Here is a 22,433-nt window from a genome sequence, read left to right on the forward strand (position 1 = left end):
TGGGTATTCAGCCTTCTTCCCCTTTGTGATGTAGTCATTAAGCTTTGATCCACAACAACATGTCAGCGTCCGTGGCTCCACCCCTCCACGGCCCCGCCCTCCATGGCCCCGCCCCTAGAAGGAGGTCACACAGGCCATCTCGTCGGCCAGCTCCGCCTCCTCCTCCCGGCCGGCTCTGATTGGCTCCTCGTCGCTGTAGAGGGACATGTCGGCGTGGCTGATGATGCTGCTTCCTGTCCCGCCCCTGCAGCTTCCTCTGCTGAGCAGGTCGCTGGCCGCCGACTCCATCTCCTCCACCGTCATGTGACACGCGTCCGCAATCTCACGCTTGGCGAACGCCACGAACTTCGGATCTCTGGCGTAAAGACCCAGACCCTCCGAGACCAGCACCTGAACCAGTGCAACCAGTAGCATTATATACACAGAACCAGTACCATCATTAAAGAACTATAAAGACCCAGACCCTCTGAGACCAGGACCTGGACCAGTACAACAGTAGCATTATATACACAGAACCAGTACCGCCATTATAAAACTATGAAGACCCAGACCCTCTGAGACCAGGACCTGGACCAGTACAACAGTAGCATTATATACACAGAACCAGTACCGCCATTAAAGAACTATAAAGACCCAGACCCTCTGAGACCAGGACGTGGACCAGTACAACAGTAGCATTATATACACAGAACCAGTACCATCATTAAAGAACTATAAAGACCCAGACCCTCTGAGACCAGGACCTGGACCAGTACAACAGTAGCATTATATACACAGAACCAGTACCGCCATTATAAAACTATGAAGACCCAGAACCTCGACACCAGGACCGGGACCAGTACAACCAGTACCATCATTACTATACAGAACCAGTACCACAATTATATATAGAACCAGTACCATCATTATAGAACTATATACAATATGTAGAACCAGTACCTCGCTATGTTATAGAACTATATATATAGAACCAGTGCCATCATTATAGAGCTATATATGTAGAACCAGTACATCAATATTATATAGAACTATATATACAGAACCAGTACCATCATTACTAGGTAGAACTATATATGTAGAACCAGTGCGGTGAGCTTAAACCGGTAGTGAAAACGTAAGTCTGTGTGTGCCGCCTGGGCGGGGTTGCGATTGGAACGCGGCCGAGCGGTACTCACAGCCTCCACCAGACTGTCTGCAGAGCCTCTCTTCTGACCGCCGTGAGGACCCAGCTGGCCTGGGACCCGCAGGGAGCTGTAGGCCCTGTAGGGGGAGCCCTGCTCTGCTGAAACACACACGCACACACACACATCAGAGAGCTGTAGGCCTACGAACACACAAAGTCAGAGAGCTGTAGGCTAGATGGATCTATGACCTCATCATAGCGCTAGTGGATCTAGGACCTCTTCCTACAGCTAAGCGGATCTATGTAGTTTATGTTTGAACTGATCCTAGTCTACAGGTTAAACCAGACCATGCCTTACCTGCCATCCCAGGACCACCACTGTACCAGCCCACTCTGGAGGGAACACCAGTCACACTGACCCCTGGTGGACACACAGAGTACCACACGTTACTACATACTGAACCCTAGTGGACAGACAGAGTACCACATGTTAGTCACTACATACTGACTACACCGCATCCTCTTCTCTGCACAGGATTGGAAACTAAAAGTCTGATGGAGATCGGGTCGCGGTCCAGCAGTGGGTCGCAACCCGATCACCCTCAGCATGAGGGCCTGTCTACAGGGTGCTGAGGTGGAAAGGTCTAAGAACCGGAGGCGTTGACAGTTGTTGGTGCAGCCATGTTGACTTACAGACCCCAGAACCTCCTGGGCTAGTGAAGAGGCGAACCCACGAGCAGCTCCGGGAAACGACTCCCTAGCTAGACGGCCTCTCTTTTTGAAGTATGTTCAAATATAATACATATGCTGATGGAAAATATGCTGCAAATCATTCGAATGTACCGAGTGAGAAGCGCCGACCCACTGGAGACGAAGAGGTGCTTGGAGATCCCACAAACAAACAAAACCCAGACTCTGTTACCATCGGAGGACTTGACCCTCTGCAGAGGAGGGCGACGCCCTACTGGGCCGGCCTCCTTCTCCTCACCTCCTCCTTCCCGACCTCCTTTCTTCATCTCTCCTCCCCAGGAGGAGTTGCTGTCCTCCTCGACCAGGATGAGAGGAGCGTAGAGGAGGCGCCCGCGCGTCGGGCAGGGGTGAGCCCAGGAGGAGCCCAGCACAGAACGAGACTCATAACCCCCAGACTGAGGGGAGGAGAGAGGAGAGGGGAGGAGGAGAGGAGAGAGGAGGAGAGGGGAGGAGAGAGGACGAGAGAGGAGAGAGGAGGAGAGGGGAGAGAGGAGGAGAGAAGAGAGGAGGAGGAGAGGAGAGAGGAGGAGAGGGGAGGAGAGAGGACGAGAGGGGAGAGAGGAGGAGGAGAGAAGAGAGGAGGAGGAGGAGAGAAGAGAGGAGGAGGAGAGGGGAGGAGAGAGGAGAGAGGAGGAGGAGAGGAGAGAGGAGGAGAGGGGAGGAGAGAGGAGAGGAGAGAGGAGGAGAGGGGAGAGAGGAGGAGGAGAGAAGAGAGGAGGAGGAGAGGAGGAGGAGAGAAGAGAGGAGGAGGAGAGGAGAGGGGAGGAGGAGAGGAGAGAGGAGGAGAGGGGAGGAGAGAGGAGAGAGGAGGAGAGGAGAGAGGAGGAGAGGAGAGGAGAGAGGAGAGTGGGGAAAGACAAGAAGATTAGGAGGAGATTAGACAGGTGTGTTATTTTTCTGTGTGTGTGTGTGTGTGTGTGTACGTGTGTATGTGTGTGAGTACCTGTGAGTGTGAGCGCGAGTACCTGTTTGTGAATGTGTGTGTGGGTGGGTGGGTGTATGTGTGTGTGCAAGTATAACTGTATATGTGTATGTGTGTGTGTGTGTGCGAGTACCTGTGTGTGTGTGTGTGTGTGAGAGTACCTGTGTGTGTGTGTGTGCAAGTATAACTGTGTGTGTGTGTGTGTGTGTTTGTGTGTGTGTGTGTGTATGTGAGTACCTGAGTGTGTGTCCTGCGGGGGGAGGAGGGGTGGTGGTAGGTCCCAGGGGGGGGGAGGTCATCTGAACTCCCCTGTCTGCTCAGGCAGTGGATGTTGAAGGACGGCTTACGACCTGAACACACGCACACGCACACGCACACACACACACACACACACACACACACACACACACACACACACACACACACACACACACACACACAAATGTTCGGAGTGTATAAAGAAATCTTGTGTTCAAGGTTCAAGTTCCCAGGCTGCTAACATCAATCAGAAGAACAAGGGGGACGATAGGTCCGTTATTCACAACGTCACATGATCGTCCTCCACACACACACACACACACACCCTCTCACGGAGCACTGAACCCCTGCTGTCTGTAGCGACACTCAACCCCTGTACTGAACCCTCCTCCGGCGGGGCCCGGTCGGGGGGAGGCAAGGCCCCAGCGTGGGGGTCAGCTGCTGCAGTACAGGACTACAGCATCCAGAGCTACAGGACTACCTCCAGATTGGACTATAGTGTAGTGCATCATGTCTCATCTCTCATCCTAAACACCGTGACCCCAACCGGACCTCTGACCCCAGGAGGACCCCTGAACGGAGCATGACCTCCGACCCCGGCTTGACTTCTGACCTGTTGGCGTGGCCGGAAGGAGGCGTCTCCGAGCTGTGTGCCTGCCATCTCCATTACCATAGCAACCACTCCTGTAGGGAGGGATGGAGTCAGGGTCAGGATACACAGCTGGTTCCTCCAGGTAGCCCCTGAGAGAACACACACAGACAGACAAAGGCACAGGCACACGCACATACACAGACACAGACACATACAAGCAAACAAACACACATTAGACAAACATCACACACACACACACATTTCACAAACACACACACACACACACACACACACACACACAGACACACATTTCACACACACGCACACACACATACAATACACAAACACACAGTTCCTTGATCCTACCTCTCTCTGGAGTTGATGTCGCTCTCCTCTCTGTCCTCCCTCTCTCCTCCCTCCATCCCCCCGTTCATACTGAGGAGAGGAGATGAGTTGAATCAAAATATATAATATATATATTTAACATATGTATAAATATATATGTAACATAAATGAAGGTCTACCTGGTTGTACTTCGAGACTCCTTCACGCTCCTGAGAGACGGTTGCCGTTGGTGATGGTTGCTGTGGCGCCGGCGGTCATCCTCCATAGCAGCAGGTTCTTTGGAGAGTGAGCCCACCCGATGGATCAGACCCCCGTTAGACACGCCCCCTTCCTCCGGCAAGTCCCTGGAACCTGGGGGCAAAGGTCACCATGGGAGCAAAGGTCACCATGGGGGCAAAGGTCACCATGAGCCGATAAACCCTTACCCCTGACCCAAACTCACTCACTGGTCTGTACCCTACCAGTACAGACCAGTGTTACATAACCAGTACGGACCAGGGGAGCTGTGTTACATAACTAGTACAGACCATAACTAGCACAGACCAGTAGACCTGGTGTTAAATAACCAGTACAGACCATAACCAGTACAGACCATAACCAGTACCGACCAGTAGAGGCCAGTGGACCTGGGGTTTACCTGTAGGAGACGGGGTCAGGGAGCCGGGACCATCCTTCTCTGGGCTGTAGTCCTCGTCACTCTGGAAGGAAGAACAAGGATTAATGTTCGAGCTCTAGGGGTTAGTGTTAAAGCTCTAGTGTTAGAGCTCTAGGGGTTAATGTTGGAGCTCTAGGGGTTTGTGTTAAAGCTCTAGTGTTAGAGCTCTAGGGGTTAATGTTGGAGCTCTTGGGGTTAGTGTTAGAGCTCTAGTGTTGGAGCTCTAGTGTTAGAGCTCTAGGGGTTTGTGTTGGAGCTCTAGGGGTTAGTGTTAGAGCTCTAGGGGTTTGTGTTCGAGCTCTAGGGGTTAGTGTTAGAGCTCTAGTGTTAGAGCTCTAGGGGTTTGTGTTAGAGCTCTAGTGTTAGAGCTCTAGGGGTTTGTGTTAGAGCTCTAGGGATTAGTGTTGGAAGTCTAGGGGTTACTGTTAGAGCTCTAGAGTTAGAGCTCTAGGGGTTTGTGTTGGAGCTCTAGGGGTTAGTGTTGGAGCTCTAGGGGTTAGTGTAAGAGCTCTAGTGTTAGAGCTCTTGGGGTTAGTGTTGGAGCTCTAGGGGTTACTGTTAGAGCTCTAGGGGTTTGTGTTAGAGCTCTAGGGATTAGTTTTGGAGCTCTAGGAGTTACTGTTAGAGCTCTAGTGTTAGAGCTGTAGGGGTTTGTGTTAGAACTCTAGGGGTTAGTGTTGGAGCTCTAGTATTAGCGCTCTAGGGGTTAGTGTTTGAGCTCTCGGGGTTAGTGTTTGAGCTCTAGGGGTTAGTGTAAGAGCGCTATGGGTTAGTTTAAGAGCTCTAGGGGTTTTGTTAGAGCGCTAGGAGTTAGAGCTCTATGGGTTAGTTTAAGAGCTCTGGTGTTAGAGCTCTAAGAGTTGGAATTTGTTCAGGGATGGCGGTTTATGAACTCACTTTATACTGAGCGTCATCATCCTGGCCTTCGTCATCTATGATCCCCTCCTCATCTTCCTCAAAGTCCTGGTTGAGAGCCAGACGCATCTCAGGTCCTAGGTCCTGTAGAGTCTTCAGACCGGCCTTACACAGCTACATACACAGACACACAGTAGAGACACACACACACACACACACACACACACATACAAACACACACACACACACACACACACTTTTATACTTGTGGGGACACAGATGCCCATGACATGGGCGCTCTGGTGCTCTGCTATATCTAAAAGCTAGTCCTAGCCATGGTACTGCTCTTAGCCATGCTAGTAGCAGTAACTGCTATGCCAGTATCTGTGAGCCATGCCAGTACCTGTAGCCATGCCAGTAGCTGCGAGCCATGCCAGTACCTGTTAGCCATGCTAGTAGCCTACCTGCAAGCCATGCTAGTAGCTGCTTGCCATGCTAGTAGCATACTAGCCAGCCAAGCTAGTAGCTATTAGCCATGCTGGTACCTGCTTTTATACTCTAGCAATGCTAGTAACTGCTAGCCATGCTATAAACCTACCTGATAGCCTTGCTATAAGGCTACCTGTGAGTCATGCTAGAACTTGTTAGCCATGCTAGTAGCAGCGAGCCATGCTGGTACCTGGACAGCGGAGGCGTTGCCAACCTCGGGTTCCCCGGGCAGCCCATCCTTCTCCTTCCTCTTCCTGAACTTCCTGAAGTAGTCCTGGATCAGGAAGGTTGCGTAGAACTTCCCCACCGTCACCTCCTCCTCTGGAGAGAGGGAGACCAGGGAGTATTAGCAGGAGTAGGAGTACCTTCGTCAGGCGGTGGTACTTCAACCAGTTGTACTAGTACTAGTAGTAGTACCTTTGTGAGGTGGTATTACTTCATCCAGTACTGTACTAGTAGTAGTACCTTTGTGAGGTGGTATTACTTCATCCAGTACTGTACTAGTAGTAGTAGCAGTATTTGTTAGAAGTAGTAGATTAAGTAGTACTACCTTTGTGAGGTGGTATTACTTCATCCAGTAGCTTGGGTTTCATTCGTTTCCAGATCTTCTTGATGATGACTCTGAGTTCCTCGTTCTCCTGCTCTGGGATTCCTGCAGCACAGGGGGCACACATATTGCAGTAGTGTGTGTAGTTAAGAGTATTGTCTATACTACAGCAGTGTGTCGCTAGAGTATTGTCTATACTACAGCAGTGTGTCGCTAGAGTATTGTCTATACTACAGCAGTGTGTCGCTAGAGTATTGTCTATACTACAGCAGTGTGTCGCTAGAGTATTGTCTACATGGTACTGCAGAAGTGTTTGGGATTAGAGTTTTGCTGCAATAATACTGCAGTAGTGTGTGTAGTTAGGGTGTTGTCTACAGGTGCTGCAGTAGTTTGTGTAGTTAGTGTGTGTAGTTAGAGTATTGTCTACATGGTACTGCAGTAGTGTGTGTAGTGAGTTTGTGTAGTTAGTTTGTGTAGGGTGTTTCTACCGTCAGTCTTGATCTTGAGCGCCGTGCGGACCAGAGCGAACAGCGTAGCGTTGAAGGTGACCGTCCCATCACTATTCAGAGGCATATTCATCGCTACCAACCTCTGGAGAGAGAGAGGGAGAGAGAGATCGAGAGAGAGAGAGAGAGGGGGGGGGGGGGGGGGAGCGACGGAGAGAGAGAGAGAGAGAGAGGAAGATAGGGAGAGAGAGACAGAGAGAGAGGGAGAGAGAGAGAGAGACAGAGAGAGAGAGAGAGAGGTTAAAGATGGCCGAAAGGACCAGAGGAAGTGAAGAACAGTGAACAGGAAGTGGGCGGTACCTTGCAGGCGACCCGATGAGGACAGAGCTTCCCGAAGCCCAGAGGGGGCTGGATCCTCCTGAGGAGAGCCACCACGTCCAGGTGCTTGATACGCCCCCTGGAGACAGGACAGGGGTTAATACAGGACAGGTGGTTGATACGCCCCCTGGAGACAGGACAGGGGTTAATACAGGACAGGTGCTTGATACGCCCCCTGGAGACAGGACAGGGGTTAATACAGGACAGGTGCTTGATACTGGGCAGGGGTTAATACAGGTCATGTGCTTGATACGAGACAGGTGCTTGATACTGGACAGGGGTTAATACAGGTCAGGTGTTTGATACTAGACAGGTGCTCGATACTGGACAGGGGTTAATACAGGTCAGGTGCATAATACTAGACGGGCTTGATACTGGACAGGGGTTAATACAGGTCAGGTGCATGATACTGGACAGGGGTTCATACAGGTCAGGTGCTTGATACTGGACAGGGGTTAATACAGGTCAGATGCTTAATACTAGACAGGGGCTTGATACTGGACAGGGGTTAATACAGGTCAGGGTATTGATACTGGACAGGGGTTAATACAGGTCAGGTGCTTAATACTAGACGGGTTAATACAGGTCAGGTGCTTAATACTAGACAGGGGCTTGATACTGGACTGGGGGTTAATACAGGTCAGGGGCTTGATACTGGACAGGGGTTAATACAGGTCAGGTGCTTGATGTGGGTGGAGGTGAGGTGGTGTTGGCACCTACTTGGCCTCAGGGTCGTATTCAGACCAGATCCTCTTGAACTCGTCCAGATGATGGGGGCCCAGGATCGACCAATCACGGGTCAGGTAGTCAAAGTTGTCCATGATGACCGCAACAAACAGGTTAATGATCTGGTCACACACACACAAGCACACACACACACACACACACACACACACACACACACACACACACACAGACAGGTTAATGATTTGATCCCTCCCACACACACACTGACACAGACAGGTTTATGATCTGATCCCTCCCCCCCACACACACACACACACACACACACACACACACACACACACACACAGAGACTCACAAACACAGACAAAATGTTAGTTGATGAGTATGGACAATCGTTAGTGTGTGTGTGTATCTGTGTTTGTGCGTGGGTTTGTGTGCATGTGTGCTTGCGTGTGCGTGTGCGTGCTGTTTTGCGTGTATGTGTGTGCTTGTGTGTGCTTGTGTGTGTGTGTAGTTGTGCGCGTGTGTGTCCCATCTACCACTAGAGGGTAATATGGTGCTGATTTAACAGATGTAGTATGTATATTATATATAGTGTATTATATAATAGTGCTATGCTATTTAGAATAAAAACCTGTGTGTGCTTGTGCGTGTGCGTGCGTGTGTGTAGTTGTGCGCGTGTGTGCGTGTGTTTGTGCCTGTGCGCACAAGTGTGTGTGCGTACCAGGAAAGCACACAGCATGAAGAAGCTGATGAAGTAGACGATGGCGAAGGAGGAGCCGCAGGTGAACTCCTCCCCGGGGGCGTAGTCCGACTCCGGGTCGCAGCGCTTCCCTGGGAGGCTGGACAGCATGATCTCCTGCCACGCCTCGCCCGTAGCACACCTGCGACAGGGGGACGACACACCTTAATACAGACTGTCATAGAGAGGGAGGAGATGAGAGGAGGGAGGGGGGAGAGAGAGAGGGGGAAGGAGGAGGAGAGAGGAGGGAAGAGAGGAGGGAGGAGAGAGGAGAGAGGAGAGGAGAGAGGAGGAGAGGGAGGAGGAGAGAGGAGGAGGGATGAGAGAGGGGGAGAGAAGGGAGGAGAGGAGGGAGGGGGAGAAAGAGAGGGGGGAGGGAGGAGGAGAGAGGACAACATGATCTCCTGCCACGCCTTGCCCGTAGCACACCTGGGACAGGGGGATGATACACCTTAATACATAGAGAGAGGAGGGAAGAGGAGAGAGGAGAGAGCGAGAGAGAGGAGGAGGGATGAGAGAGGGGGAGAGGAGGGAGGGGAGGAGAGATGAGAGGGGAAAGGAGGGAGGAGGGGAGAGGAGAGAGAGAGAGGAGGAGGGATGAGAGGAGACGAGAGTGGAGGGGAGGGAGGAGAGAGGAAGAGAGGAGAGAGGATAGGTGGGAGGAGAGAGGAGAGGAGAGAGAAGGAGACAGGAGGGGAGAGGAGGAAGGAGAGCAGAGAGGAGGAGAGGAGAGATAAGAGGAGAGGAGAGAGAGAGGAGGGAGGAGAGAGGAGAGAGGACTAGAGACCTGAAAAGCAGAAGCACTGCCTGGGGGAACGTCTGGAAGTTGTTGTTCCTGTTGATCTGAGTATGAGCCTGCATGGCCACCTTCCCAAAGGTCTGGAGGGGAGAGAGAGAGAGAGAGAGAGAGAGAGAGAGAGAGAGAGACATAGAGTTAGTATCTACAGACCACTAGGGGGCAGTACAGTGCTGTACTAACAGATATAGTATGTATATTATGCATAATATATTATATAATAGTATTTTATTTAGAATTATTTATAATAATAACCTGCATGCCGACGACGGCGTAGATGAAGAAGATCAGAGCAATGAGCAGAGCGACATAGGGCAGCGCCTGCAGACAAAATACGACAGATTAAATCTAATATCTCATAAAATCTCACACGTTCATAAGTAAAATGGTGAATGTACTAAACTCCTACAGCGCTCTCTATCCAGTAACCCTCACAGCGCTTTACAACCGGACATTCGCCCATTCATACGCCACAGCCAGCTCGTCAGGAGCTGCTAGGGTGGGGTATAAAGTGGGATACGGAGATATGCTTGTTAAAGGACAGCCTTTTCACAACATTGCTGTTGAGGTCAATGGGGTACGCAGATACGCTTGTTCAAAGCCAGCCTTGTCAGACCATTTCTGCAGCGCTACCATCTGGCCAACAGTGTGACCCTCCCCCATACTGGTGGGTTTCAAATAAAGCCACTGGCCACTGATGTAGGTACAGCGCCTGGCCCCCTAATATGCAACAATACTGCATGCAATATTTCTACAATGAAAGACAATCTGCACGTCTGACCTGCAGTGATTTGATGAAGGTCCAGAGAAGAGTTCGAATGCCCTCCCCTTTGCTGAGCAGCTTGACCAATCGCATCACTCGAAACAGACGAAAGAAAGTGATTGACACACGAGAGCTGTCTTCTCCGCTCTGAGGGAAAACCACAATCGAAACATTGAATAATAATCACAACATTATAAACATTTAATATAATATAGAGCCAAATGATCGGTGCGTTTGTAGACTAACCACAACCTTGTTGTGTTGTTACTGAACCTTGTTTTGAATAAGCGACTATTCAGAACACATCGTAAATCTTTGGAGATTATTATGAAGTGAATTCACATTAACAGGATCTATTCTACTGAGAGGTCAAGAGGTCAGGAGATAGAATGATGGAGTGATGATAGAGGAGAGACAGATGGATGGAGGGAGACAGAGAGATGGAATGATGGAGTGATAAAAGAGGAGAGACAGAATGATGGAGGGATGAGAGAGGAGAGACAGAATGATGGAGGGATGAGAGAGGAGAGACAGAATGATGGAGTGATGATAGAGGAGAGACAGAATGATGGAGGGATGAGAGAGGAGAGACAGAATGATGGAGTGATGATAGAGGAGAGACAGAATGAGAGAGGGATGATATTACTCACACTGAATTCTGTGACCACAATGTCGACCACACTGCCAACAACAATCAGAGCGTCAAAGGAGTTCCAGGCATCCATGAAGTAGTGCTGAAAACAAATAAACACAAATAAATGATAAAAGATGGTGATAAGGTGGTGTGAACACAACTAAACATGATAAAGTAGTGTTAACACAAATAAACATGATAAGGTAGTTTTTACACAAATAAACACAAATAAACCTGATAAAGTAGTGTGAACAAAAATAAACATGATAACGTAGTGTAAACACAAATGAACAGGATAACGTAGTGTCATCTAGTGAGATATATATATAGGGATAGGTGTTCTGATGATTGGTGCTATTAGATACTGTATCCTCACCCTGAGTCTGAGAGCCAGGAGTTTGAGCAGCATCTCCACGGTGAACAGCCCGGTGAACACCATGTTCAGGATGTCCATGATGTGGCTGAAGGCCTTGGACTGTTCATAATGCTGAGGGACAAACGGACAGTCAGGTCACAGACACTGGGACACCCCCACACCTGGTACCACCTGAGCCCTGATTACCCCTGACCCCTACACCTGGTACCACCTGGGCCCTGATGACCCCTGACCCCTACACCTGGTACCACCTGGGCCCTGATGACCCCTGACCCCTACACCTGGTACCACCTGGGCCCTGATTACCCCTGACCCCTACACCTGGTACCACCTGGGCCCTGATGACCCCTGACCCCTACACCTGGTACCACCTGGGCCCTGATGACCCCTGACCCCTACACCTGGTACCACCTGGGCCCTGATGACCCCTGACCCCTACACCTGGTACCACCTGGGCCCTGATGACCCCTGACCCCTACACCTGGTACCACCTGGGCCCTGATGACCCCTGACCCCTACACCTGGTACCACCTGGGCCCTGATGACCCCTGACCCCTACACCTGGTACCACCCGGGCCCTGATGACCCCTGACCCATACACCTGGTACCACCTGGGCCCTGATGACCCCTGACCCCTACACCTGGTACCACCTGGGCCCTGATTACCCCTGACCCCTACACCTGGTACCACCTGGGCCCTGATGACCCCTGACCCCTACACCTGGCACCACCCGAGCCTCACCTGTATGGCCAGTGTGACGGTGTTGAGCAGGATGAGGACGAACATGACGTACTCGAAGCAGGTGGAGTTGATGATGGACCAGAACTTGTACTGGACCGGGTTCTTGGGGATGTAGAGCATGAGGGGCTGGGCCTTCAGGGCGTACTCCACACACTGCCGCTGCACACACATCACACCACGTTACCACGACCACACAGCTAACCTCTAGTTACCATGACAGCACAGCTTATCACAACATTTTACCACGACCACACAGCTAACCTCTAGTTACCACGACCACACAGCTTATCACAACATTTTACCATGACCACACAGCTAACCACACTAGTTACCACGACCACACAGCTAACCTCTAGTTACCACGACCGCACAGCTTATCACAACATTTTAACATGACAACACAGCTAACCACACTAGTTACCATGACCACACAGCTAACCGAACGGGTTGCCATGACAGCACACCTAATCTCTACAGGTTACTATGACAAAACAGCTAACTAAACTAGTTACCATGACAGCACACCTAATCTCTACAGGTTACTATGACAAAACAGCTAACTAAACTAGTTACCATGACAGCACACCTAATCTCTACACGTTACTATGACAAAACAGCTAACTAAACTAGTTACCATGACAGCACACCTAATCTCTACAGGTGACTATGACAAAACAGCTAACTAAACTAGTTACCATGACGACACAGCTAATCCCTACACATTACTATGACGACACAGCCATCCAAACTAGTTACCATGACGTCACAGCTAACGAAAAACACGTTACCAAGAGAACATAGTTGACAACACTGGTTACCATGACGACACATCTAACCGTACAAGTTACCGTGACAGTAAAGCTAACGAAAACCCGTTACCAAGAGGGGACAGCAGACAACAGTAGTCACCATGACATTCTTGTCCCCTCACCTGGTTCTTGTCCAGCTCACAGTTCTTGTACTCCTGCTCCCCCTGCTCCCTGAAGGTGATGATGACGAAGCCCACGAAGATGTTCATCATGAAGAAGGCGATGATGATGATGTAGACGATGAAGAAGATGGAGATCTCCACGCGGTAGTTGTAGATCGGACCCGAGTTCTCTCCGTTCGCATCGATGGCCTTGTACAGCAGGCTGGAGACGGACAGACGGATAGGTCACAGTAAGAGAGACACGGTTAGAGAGACAGGTAACAAGGTAGGTAGACAGACACACAGTTGGTGAAGAGACAGGTACAAGACCAGGTCAGGCGGAGAGGGAAACAGTTAGAGAGACAGGTAACACAGGTAGAGAGACAGACAGGTGAAACAGACAGACAGACGAAAGGTGGAGAGATAGACAGGGACTCACGCGGGCCAGCCCTCGAAGGTGGACACGGTGAACAGAGCCATCATGCCCATCAGCACGTTGTCGAAGTTGAAGTCGCTGTTGAGCCAGAACCTCTCCCTGACCATCGGGTGGGTCACATCGCCGTCCTTATACACCACGAAAGAGCCCCTACACACACATCACACACACACACACACACACACACACACACACATTATACACACACACATTATAAACCACAGAGGAGCGCCTACAAACACACACACACACATTATACACACACACACACACACAAACACACACACATTATACACACACACATTATAGGGGTGTGGTCATACTTGCACTCTTCTGGCGTGTGTTTGGCCTCATCAGTGCAGCGGAAAAACTTCCCCTGCAACACAAAACACTGTCACTCTCTCTCTAGAACACATACACGCTCTATGTCTCTCGACCTGTCACTCTCTCTCTCTCTCTCTCTCTCTCTCTCTCTCTATAGTACATACACACTCTCTCTCTCTCTCCCAGTGTAAACCTATGTCTCTCTGTCTCTCTCTCTCTCTCAGTTTTAGTGTCTCTCTCTCTCTCTCTCTCTCTCTCTTTCTCTCTCTCTCTCTTTCTCTCTCTCTCTCTCTCTCTCTCTCTCTCTCCCAGTGTTAGTGTCTCTGTCTCTCTCTCTCTCCCAGTGTAAACCTATGTCTCTCTGTCTCTCTCTCTCTCCCAGTGTATACCTATGTCTCTTGGTCTCGTTCTCCCAGTGTAAGCCTATGTCTCTCGGTCTCTCTCTCTCCCATTGTAAGCCTATGTCTCTCGGTCTCTTGCTCTCTCCCAGGGTTGGTGTCTCTCTACCTTAAACAGCTGGACTCCGATGCAGGCGAACATGAACTGCAGCAGCGTGGTGACAATCATGATGTTCCCGATGGTCTTGATGGCCACGAACACACACTGGACTACATGCTGCAAGCAGACAACACAACCTCAATACACACATAGTGACACGTACAACGCACCTTAATACACATATAGTGACACACACTGGACTACATGCTGCAACCCGACAACATACCTTAATACATACATAGTGACACACACAACGCACCTTAATACACACATAGTAACACACACAACGCACCTTAATACACACATAGTGATGCACACAACGCACCTTAATACACACATAGTGACACACACAATGCAGCTTAATACACACATAGTAACACACACAATGCACCTTAATACACACATAGTGACACACACAACGCAGCTTAATACACACATAGTAACACACACTGGACTACATGCTGCAACCAGACAACAGACCTTAATACACACATAGTGACACACACTGGACTACATGCTGCAACCAGACAACAGACCTTAATACACACATAGTAACACACACAAGGCACCTTGAGGCCCTTGGCCCGGTTGATTGCCCTCAGGGGCCTCAGAACTCTCAGGACTCTGAGGATCTTAACCACTGATATGGCACTGGAGCTGCATCAGCCAATCACAAGGCAGAACACCACGATGACATACATCTTCTAGCCAATCACAAGGCAGAACACCACAATAACATACATCTTCTAGCCAATCACAAGGCAGTCAACGATCTATATATATTCTTGTCAACTACATATATATCATCAGGTCAGCTAAATATATATCTACTAGTCAACTATCTAAATATCTATATTCTAGTCCAAGATCGTAGGAGGTTGAACCAGTATAAATACATATAATATATCCAGTATTTATCTCATATATATATAGTACATTACCAGAATATATATCCAGTACATCCAGTATTTGTATAGTAGTACGTACTGTAGGAAGAACGAGACCAGGGACACGCTGACCACAAGCAGGTCCAGGAGGTTGAACCAGTTCCTACAGAAGGAGCCCTGATGGAGGAACGCACCGTGGACCATCATCTGGAGAGAGACCAGCGTTAATACACATGGTACCGAAGAGAGACCGGCGTCAATACACAGGGTACTGAAGAGAGACCGGTGTCAATACACAGGCTACAGAAGAGAGACCGGTGTCAATACACATGGTACCGAAGAGAGACCGGTGTCAATACACAGGGTGCTGAAGAGAGACCGGCGTCAATACAAAGGTTACTGAAGAGAGACCGGTGTCAATACACACGGTACTGAAGAGAGACCGGCGTCAATACACAGGGTACAGAAGAGAGACCGGTGTCAATACACATGGTACCGAAGAGAGACCGGTGTCAATACACAGGGTGCTGAAGAGAGACCGGCGTCAATACACAGGGTACTGAAGGGAGACCGGCGTCAATACACAGGGTACTGAAGAGAGACCGGTGTCAATACACAGGGTACAAAAGAGAGACCGGCGTCAATACACATGGTGCTGAAGAGAGACTGGTGTCAATACACATGGTACCGAAGAGAGACCAGCATCCATACACATGGTACTGAAGAGAGACCATTATATACAAAGTACCATAGAGAGACAAGTATCAATCATAGTACTATAGAGAGACCGGTATACACATGGTACTATAGAGAGACCAGTATCAATACATAGTACTAAAGAGAGACCAGTATACACAGAGTACTATAGAGAGACCAGTATAAACATAGTACTATGGAGAGACCAGTATACACCTTGTACTATAGAGAGACTAGTATAAATACACATAGTACTATAGAGAGACCAGTATCAATACACATGGTACTATAGAGAGACCAGAATGATTACTGGTGTGTACCAGTGTAAAATGGTGTGTACTGGTATATAGTGGTGGTTACTGGTGTACACTGGTGTGTCCTGGTGTGTACAAGTGTAAACTGGTATAAACAGGTGTGTACTGATATAAAGTGGTGTTTAGTGGTGATTACTTGTGTGTACTTGTGTGTACCAGTGTAAACTGGTGTCGACAAGTGTAAACTGGTATTGTCCTGGTCCGCTCCTGATATTCCCATTCAACTGCCTGCCAAGCTGACCTCACCTAATTAGCTCAACCACCTTCACCTGTGCTCCTCTGTATCAATCCTCTCTCTCCGCTCAGTCTCTGCCAGATCGTCTCTCGATACTCACAGAGCTTCCCCGCAACTCCAGAGCTGTTCCTCCAACGCTGATCCTGCCTGTTCCCGAACCCTCGCCTGTCTGACCACCCGCCTGTTGTCGAGTCCCTGCCGGCCTGTCTGCTGCCCTGTTTCCTGCTCCTCGCCTGTCTGTCTGCCCTCCTGATACCGACCCCTCGCCTGTCTGACCACCCGCCTGTTGTCAAGTCCCTGCCGGCCTGTCTGCTCCCCTGTTTCCTGCTCCTCGCCGGCCTGTCTGTCTGCCCTCCTGATACCGACCCCTCGCCTGCCCGACTACCCGCCCGCCGACGGTACCCCCAGTCCACCTGATTGCCTGCCGGTCCCCAACTCTGGCCTGTCCCCGTTTACTCTGCCTGCCTGATCCTGATCATCTGGGCAAACAATAAACCTTTGGACTGCCCTGTCACCGTGTCAGTCTGTGCACTTGGGTTCTGCCTAACCCCCCTGTTACAGGTATAAACTGGTGTTAACTGGTGTATACTGGTGTAGTTTCCTAACCTTGAGGAGGATCTCCACGGTGAAGATGGAGGTGAAGGCATAGTCAGCGTAGCCCAGGATCTGGAACCCATCACACACCAGGTATTTATACACAGCTCACATACCCATAAATATTTGTATATGTGTATGTATATTTATATTACAATGTATTCCTGAATAATCAAGCAATCATGTAGAGCTTGTCGATACCTTGTTAACAACTCAATCACTATATACAGTATGTATTTATGTATATATGTACACATTATACATACATAATATATAAATATACATACATATATATATACATGCATACATGCCTGTATGATTAAAGGGGTGCTTATGTTTGATTAAAGGAGTTATAACGAGTGGTTAAAGAGGTTTTAACATTTGATTAAATGGTTTATAACGTTTGATTAAAGGAGTTATCACGTTTTATTAAAGAGGTTATAAAGTTTGATTAAAGGAGTTATAACGTTTTATTAAAGAGGTTATAACGTTTGATTAAAAGAGGTTAGAACGTTTAATTAAAGGAGTTATACCGTTAGATTAAAGGGGTTAGAACGTTTGATTAAAGGGGTTATAACGTTTGATTACAGGAGTAATAACGAGTGATTAAAGGGGTTATAACGTTTGATTAAAGGGGTTATAACGTTTGACTACAGGGGTAATAACGAGTGCTTAAAGGGGTTTTAACGTTTGATTAAAGGGGTAAAACATTAGCCATCATCGTTCGTACGTTGTTCCTGAAGGAGTGAGCTCTGATTGGATCCTCTGCAGCCAATGAACAGCTGCTGAGGATGATGAAGACGAGGATGAGGTTGGTGAAGATGTGGTGGTGGATCAGGACGTGGCAGCCCCGGCGGATACTAGGAGGACACAAGAGATGGAGAGATGGAGAGAGATGAGACACACATTTTTAATACAATAATAGGTTTCCACATGCAATGATTTGGCGGTTAAGGCCGATTATGATTGTCGGGTTTGAGTCGTCGCGAAGATTAAAGTTCCATAAAATCCCTCTACAAAAGGTTACTTAGCAGAGGTCACCTCCTCTATCAGAGGTCACCTCCTCTATCAGAGGTCACCACTCTATGTGGTCTGATCGTCAAAATGAGTTAACAGGGTGTGACCTAGGGCCCAGGGGTCGTGACCTGGGGCCCAGGGGTCGTGACCTGGGGTCCAGGGGTCGTGACCTGGGGTCAGGGGTCGTGACCTGGGGTCCAGGGGTCGTGACCTGGGACCCAGGGGTCGTGACCTGGGGTCAGGGGTCGTGGCCTGGGGACCAGACTCACGGGTTGGTCTTGCTGAAGCAGAAGAAGGCGCTGCCCTCAGGGATTGGTAGGACCTTCTCTTTAGGAGGAGTCAGGTCCGCTATGTTCAGCGGGGCGACCGTATCTGGGGAGATAATGTATGATATATAACATAAACATGTGATATAATATATGATATATAACATAAACATGTGATATATAATATATGACATATAACATATACATGTGATATAATATATAACATATATATGTCATATAATATATGATATATAACAAATAGAATAAGAACAAACATATTCATTATTCATTAATCAATCTTCACCTTCTTCACCTTCTGGGGGTTCTTCCTCTTCCTCATACTCTGTGTCTAGATCTACATCAATCTAGGGAGGAGGAGGAGGAGGAGAAGAGGAGGAGGAGGAGGAGGAGGAGGAGGAGGAGGAGCAGAAGGAGTTTCATTGTGATGTTATTATTAGTGAAGAGCTGAGGTTAAATAAATATAACAACATAATAACATATATTCTCCTCACCTTCACCTCCTCACCCTCCTTCTCCTCTCCCTCCTCTTTCTTGACTCTTCGGGAAAACAAAAAAACACACAATATAAATAAGCGTGGTTAATAAATATCATAATAATATTTAGCATGAATAATACTATGAAAAATAGTGATACATAATATAATTTGTAATTTTACAATATGAATAATTGTGATTATTGGTATGATATTATTACTATAGTATTACATGGATAACAACGGTTATTAATATAATAATAATATTGTCATATATTATTAATATGATATACAGGTGAAGACTGTGTGTCACTGCCTCATGCTTATTAATGTTCTTTAATGTACTCTTTCTTCTTGTTGTCAGTGTCTCCTCCCGCCAGGTTGTCCACAGCGATGGCCAAGAACACGTTCAGTAGGATGTCTGCTGACTGCTCAGGAAGAAACTGACAGACAGGGAGACAGACAGAGATACAGATAGGTAGACAGAGAGACAGACAGACAGACAGGTAGACAGACAGACAAGAAGAGAGACAGGGAGATAGACAGAGATACAGACAGGTAGACAAAGAGACAGACAGACAGACAGACAGACAGACAGACAGGCAGACAAGAAGAGAGACAGGGAGATAGACAGAGAAAGAGACAGACAAAGATACAGGTAGGCAGACAGAGAGACAGACTGACAGACAGACAGACAGGTAGACAGCGAGCTAGATAGGCAGACAGACAAATAGGTAGACAGACAGAGAGACAGAAAGACAGACACAAAGGCAGGCGGCAGACAGACAGACACAAAGATAGAAAAACAGACAGGTAGACAGACATGCAGACAGGCAGACAGACAGGCAGACAGGCAGACAGACAGGCAGACAGTAGCTGTCTGGGTCTAGATCGAGGATACAGTTTCCGCAGATGAAGAGGATGACAAAGTAAACGCAGACGATCATCCCGGGGAACACCGGCCCTCCGTACGCCATGATGCCGTCGTACATGACCATGTTCCAGTCCTCTCCAGTCAGGATCTACCGGACACCAGGGATAAATACACCAGGGATCAATACGCCACCACTGATCAATACACCACCACTGATCAATACACCAGGGATCAATACGCCACCACTGATCAATACACCACCACTGATCAATACACCACCACTGATCAATACACCACCACTGATCAATACACCAGGGATCAATACACCACCACTGATCAATACACCACCACTGATCAATACACCACCACTGATCAATACACCACCACTGATCAATATACCAGGGAGCAATACACCACAACTAATCAATACACCACCACTGATCAATACACCACCACTGATCAATACACCAGGGACCAATACACAGTATTGGTATTCTCAGTATAAAGTACAGTGTACCTGAAGCAGGTGTTATCAGTTGACGGTACTGTCAGTATGAACTAGTGTACCTGAAGCAGGTGTTGTCAGTTGACGGTACTGTCGGTATGAACTAGTGTACCTGAAGCAGGTGTTGTCAGTTGACGGTACTGTCAGTATTAACTAGTGTACCTGAAGCAGGTGTTGTCAGTTGACGGTACTGTCAGTATTAACTAGTGTACCTGAAGCAGGTGTTGTCAGTTGACGGTACTGTCAGTATTAACTAGTGTACCTGAAGCAGGTGTTGTCAGTTGACGGTACTGTCAGTATTAACTAGTCTACCTGAAGCAGGTGTTGTCAGTTGACGGTACTGTCAGTATTAACTAGTGTACCTGAAGCAGGTGTTGTCAGTTGACGGTACTGTCAGTATTAACTAGTGTACCTGAAGCAGGTGTTGTCAGTTGACGGTACTGTCAGTATTAACTAGTGTACCTGAAGCAGGTGTTGTCAGTTGACGGTACTGTCAGTATTAACTAGCCTACCTGAAGCAGGTGTTATCAGTTGACGGTACTGTCAGTATTAACTAGTCTACCTGAAGCAGGTGTTATCAGTTGACGGTACTGTCAGTATTAACTAGTCTACCTGAAGCAGGTGTTATCAGTTGACGGTACTGTCAGTATTAACTAGTCTACCTGAAGCAGGTGTTATCAGTTGACGGTACTGTCAGTATTAACTAGTCTACCTGAAGCAGGTGTTATCAGTTGACGGTACTGTCAGTATTAACTAGTCTACCTGGAAGCAGGTGAGTAGGGCCTGGGGGAAGGCGTCGAAGGTGCTGCGTTTGGTCTGCGTCTCGTCAAAGTTAAACTTCCCCCCAAACAGCTGCATGCCCAGCAGAGCGAAGATGATGAGGAAGAGGAAGAGGAGGAGCAGCAGCGAGGCGATGGACTTCATGGAGTTGAGGAGCGACGCCACCAGGTTGGACAGGGCTGTCCAATGACTGATGACACATACGTGTATTAAACCTGCTCTCCAATGACTGATGACACATGCGTGTATCAAACCTGCTGTCCAATGACTGATGACACATGCATGTATCAAACCTGCTCTCCAATGACTGATGACACATGCATGTATCAAACCTGCTCTCCAATGACTGATGACACATGCATGTATCAAACCTGCTCTCCAATGACTGATGACACATGCATGTATCAAACCTGCTGTCCAATGACTGATGACACATGCATGTATCAAACCTGCTGTCCAATGACTGATGACACATGCATGTATCAAACCTGCTGTCCAATGACTGATGACACATGCATGTATCAAACCTGCTCTCCAATGACTGATGACACATGCATGTATCAAACCTGCTCTCCAATGACTGATGACACATGTATGTATCAAACCTGCTCTCCAATGACTGATGACACATGCATGTATCAAACCTGCTGTCCAATGACTGATGACACATGCATGTATCAAACCTGCTGTCCAATGACTGATGACACATACATGTATTAAACCTGCTGTCCAATGGCACATACATGTGCCACTGATGACACATATATGTATCAAACCTGATCTCCAATGACTGATGACACAAACATGTATTATACCTGCTCTCCAATGACTGATGACACATACATGTATTAAACTTGCCATCAGATATGTATAACACCAGATTATAATCTGGTGTCATTTATTGTAATACTGGGCTGTAGTGTAGTGAGATGCAATGTAGTGTCATGTGATTTAATTTAATGTACTGTAATGTAATGTAATGTAGCGTAATATGATTTAATTGAATGTACTATAATGTAATGTAGTGTAATGTCTTAGTCTAATGTAATGTACTGTATTGTGATGTAGTGCAATGTGATCTAATGTAGTGTAAGGTGATGTGATGTAGTGTGATGTAATGTAATACTTAGCTGGGATGTAATGTAATGTGATGTAATGTGATGTAGACTAGTGTGGTGTAGTGTAGTGTAATGTAATGTATTATGATGTAATGTGATGTGATGGGGTGTAACGTAATCGAATACTTATGATACTTAATACTTACTAATACTTACACTTATAATTAATGTAATGTGATGTGATGTGGTGTAATGTAATGTAATACTTAGAACACTTAATACCTACTAATACTTATACTCATAACCAATGTGATGTGATGTGATGCGATGTGATGGTGCGGGCGTCTCACCGGGTGACCTTGAAGATCCTGAGCAGGCGGACGCAGCGCAGCACGGAGATGCCCAGCGGGGGCATGATGCCCAGCTCCACCAGGATGGTCTCCAT

The 22,433-nt window shown here is 48.1% G+C and overlaps 1 protein-coding gene across 1 annotated transcript in view; it reads right to left on the reverse strand.

The window, feature by feature from the left end:
- Positions 1–114: 114 nt before the first annotated feature.
- The window catches only part of cacna1fb (calcium channel, voltage-dependent, L type, alpha 1F subunit), a gene marked incomplete at both ends in the record, with an annotated part of 31,290 nt that continues 8,971 nt past the window's right edge, over positions 115–22,433 (reverse strand). Inside the window, 36 exons of the mRNA XM_079742305.1 lie at positions 115–390; positions 1,176–1,282; positions 1,482–1,544; positions 2,163–2,268; positions 3,039–3,145; positions 3,667–3,794; positions 4,170–4,341; positions 4,628–4,688; positions 5,543–5,674; positions 6,180–6,310; positions 6,540–6,641; positions 7,025–7,127; positions 7,343–7,439; positions 8,081–8,208; positions 8,772–8,931; positions 9,577–9,668; positions 9,841–9,906; positions 10,367–10,495; positions 10,999–11,082; positions 11,359–11,469; positions 12,101–12,259; positions 13,032–13,233; positions 13,450–13,596; positions 13,770–13,822; positions 14,278–14,385; positions 14,838–14,925; positions 15,256–15,362; positions 17,007–17,066; positions 17,725–17,854; positions 18,281–18,383; positions 18,582–18,642; positions 18,790–18,835; positions 19,117–19,192; positions 19,673–19,793; positions 20,913–21,120; positions 22,339–22,433. The exon at positions 22,339–22,433 is cut by the window's right edge and continues 131 nt beyond it. Coding sequence (XP_079598431.1) covers positions 115–390; positions 1,176–1,282; positions 1,482–1,544; positions 2,163–2,268; positions 3,039–3,145; positions 3,667–3,794; positions 4,170–4,341; positions 4,628–4,688; positions 5,543–5,674; positions 6,180–6,310; positions 6,540–6,641; positions 7,025–7,127; positions 7,343–7,439; positions 8,081–8,208; positions 8,772–8,931; positions 9,577–9,668; positions 9,841–9,906; positions 10,367–10,495; positions 10,999–11,082; positions 11,359–11,469; positions 12,101–12,259; positions 13,032–13,233; positions 13,450–13,596; positions 13,770–13,822; positions 14,278–14,385; positions 14,838–14,925; positions 15,256–15,362; positions 17,007–17,066; positions 17,725–17,854; positions 18,281–18,383; positions 18,582–18,642; positions 18,790–18,835; positions 19,117–19,192; positions 19,673–19,793; positions 20,913–21,120; positions 22,339–22,433 — 4,119 coding nt within the window. The remainder of the gene's footprint in view (positions 391–1,175; positions 1,283–1,481; positions 1,545–2,162; positions 2,269–3,038; positions 3,146–3,666; positions 3,795–4,169; positions 4,342–4,627; positions 4,689–5,542; positions 5,675–6,179; positions 6,311–6,539; positions 6,642–7,024; positions 7,128–7,342; positions 7,440–8,080; positions 8,209–8,771; positions 8,932–9,576; positions 9,669–9,840; positions 9,907–10,366; positions 10,496–10,998; positions 11,083–11,358; positions 11,470–12,100; positions 12,260–13,031; positions 13,234–13,449; positions 13,597–13,769; positions 13,823–14,277; positions 14,386–14,837; positions 14,926–15,255; positions 15,363–17,006; positions 17,067–17,724; positions 17,855–18,280; positions 18,384–18,581; positions 18,643–18,789; positions 18,836–19,116; positions 19,193–19,672; positions 19,794–20,912; positions 21,121–22,338) is intronic.

This window comes from Pollachius pollachius (genome assembly GCF_949987615.1).
Source record: "Pollachius pollachius genome assembly, chromosome: 8".
Classification (NCBI taxonomy): domain Eukaryota; kingdom Metazoa; phylum Chordata; class Actinopteri; order Gadiformes; family Gadidae; genus Pollachius; species Pollachius pollachius.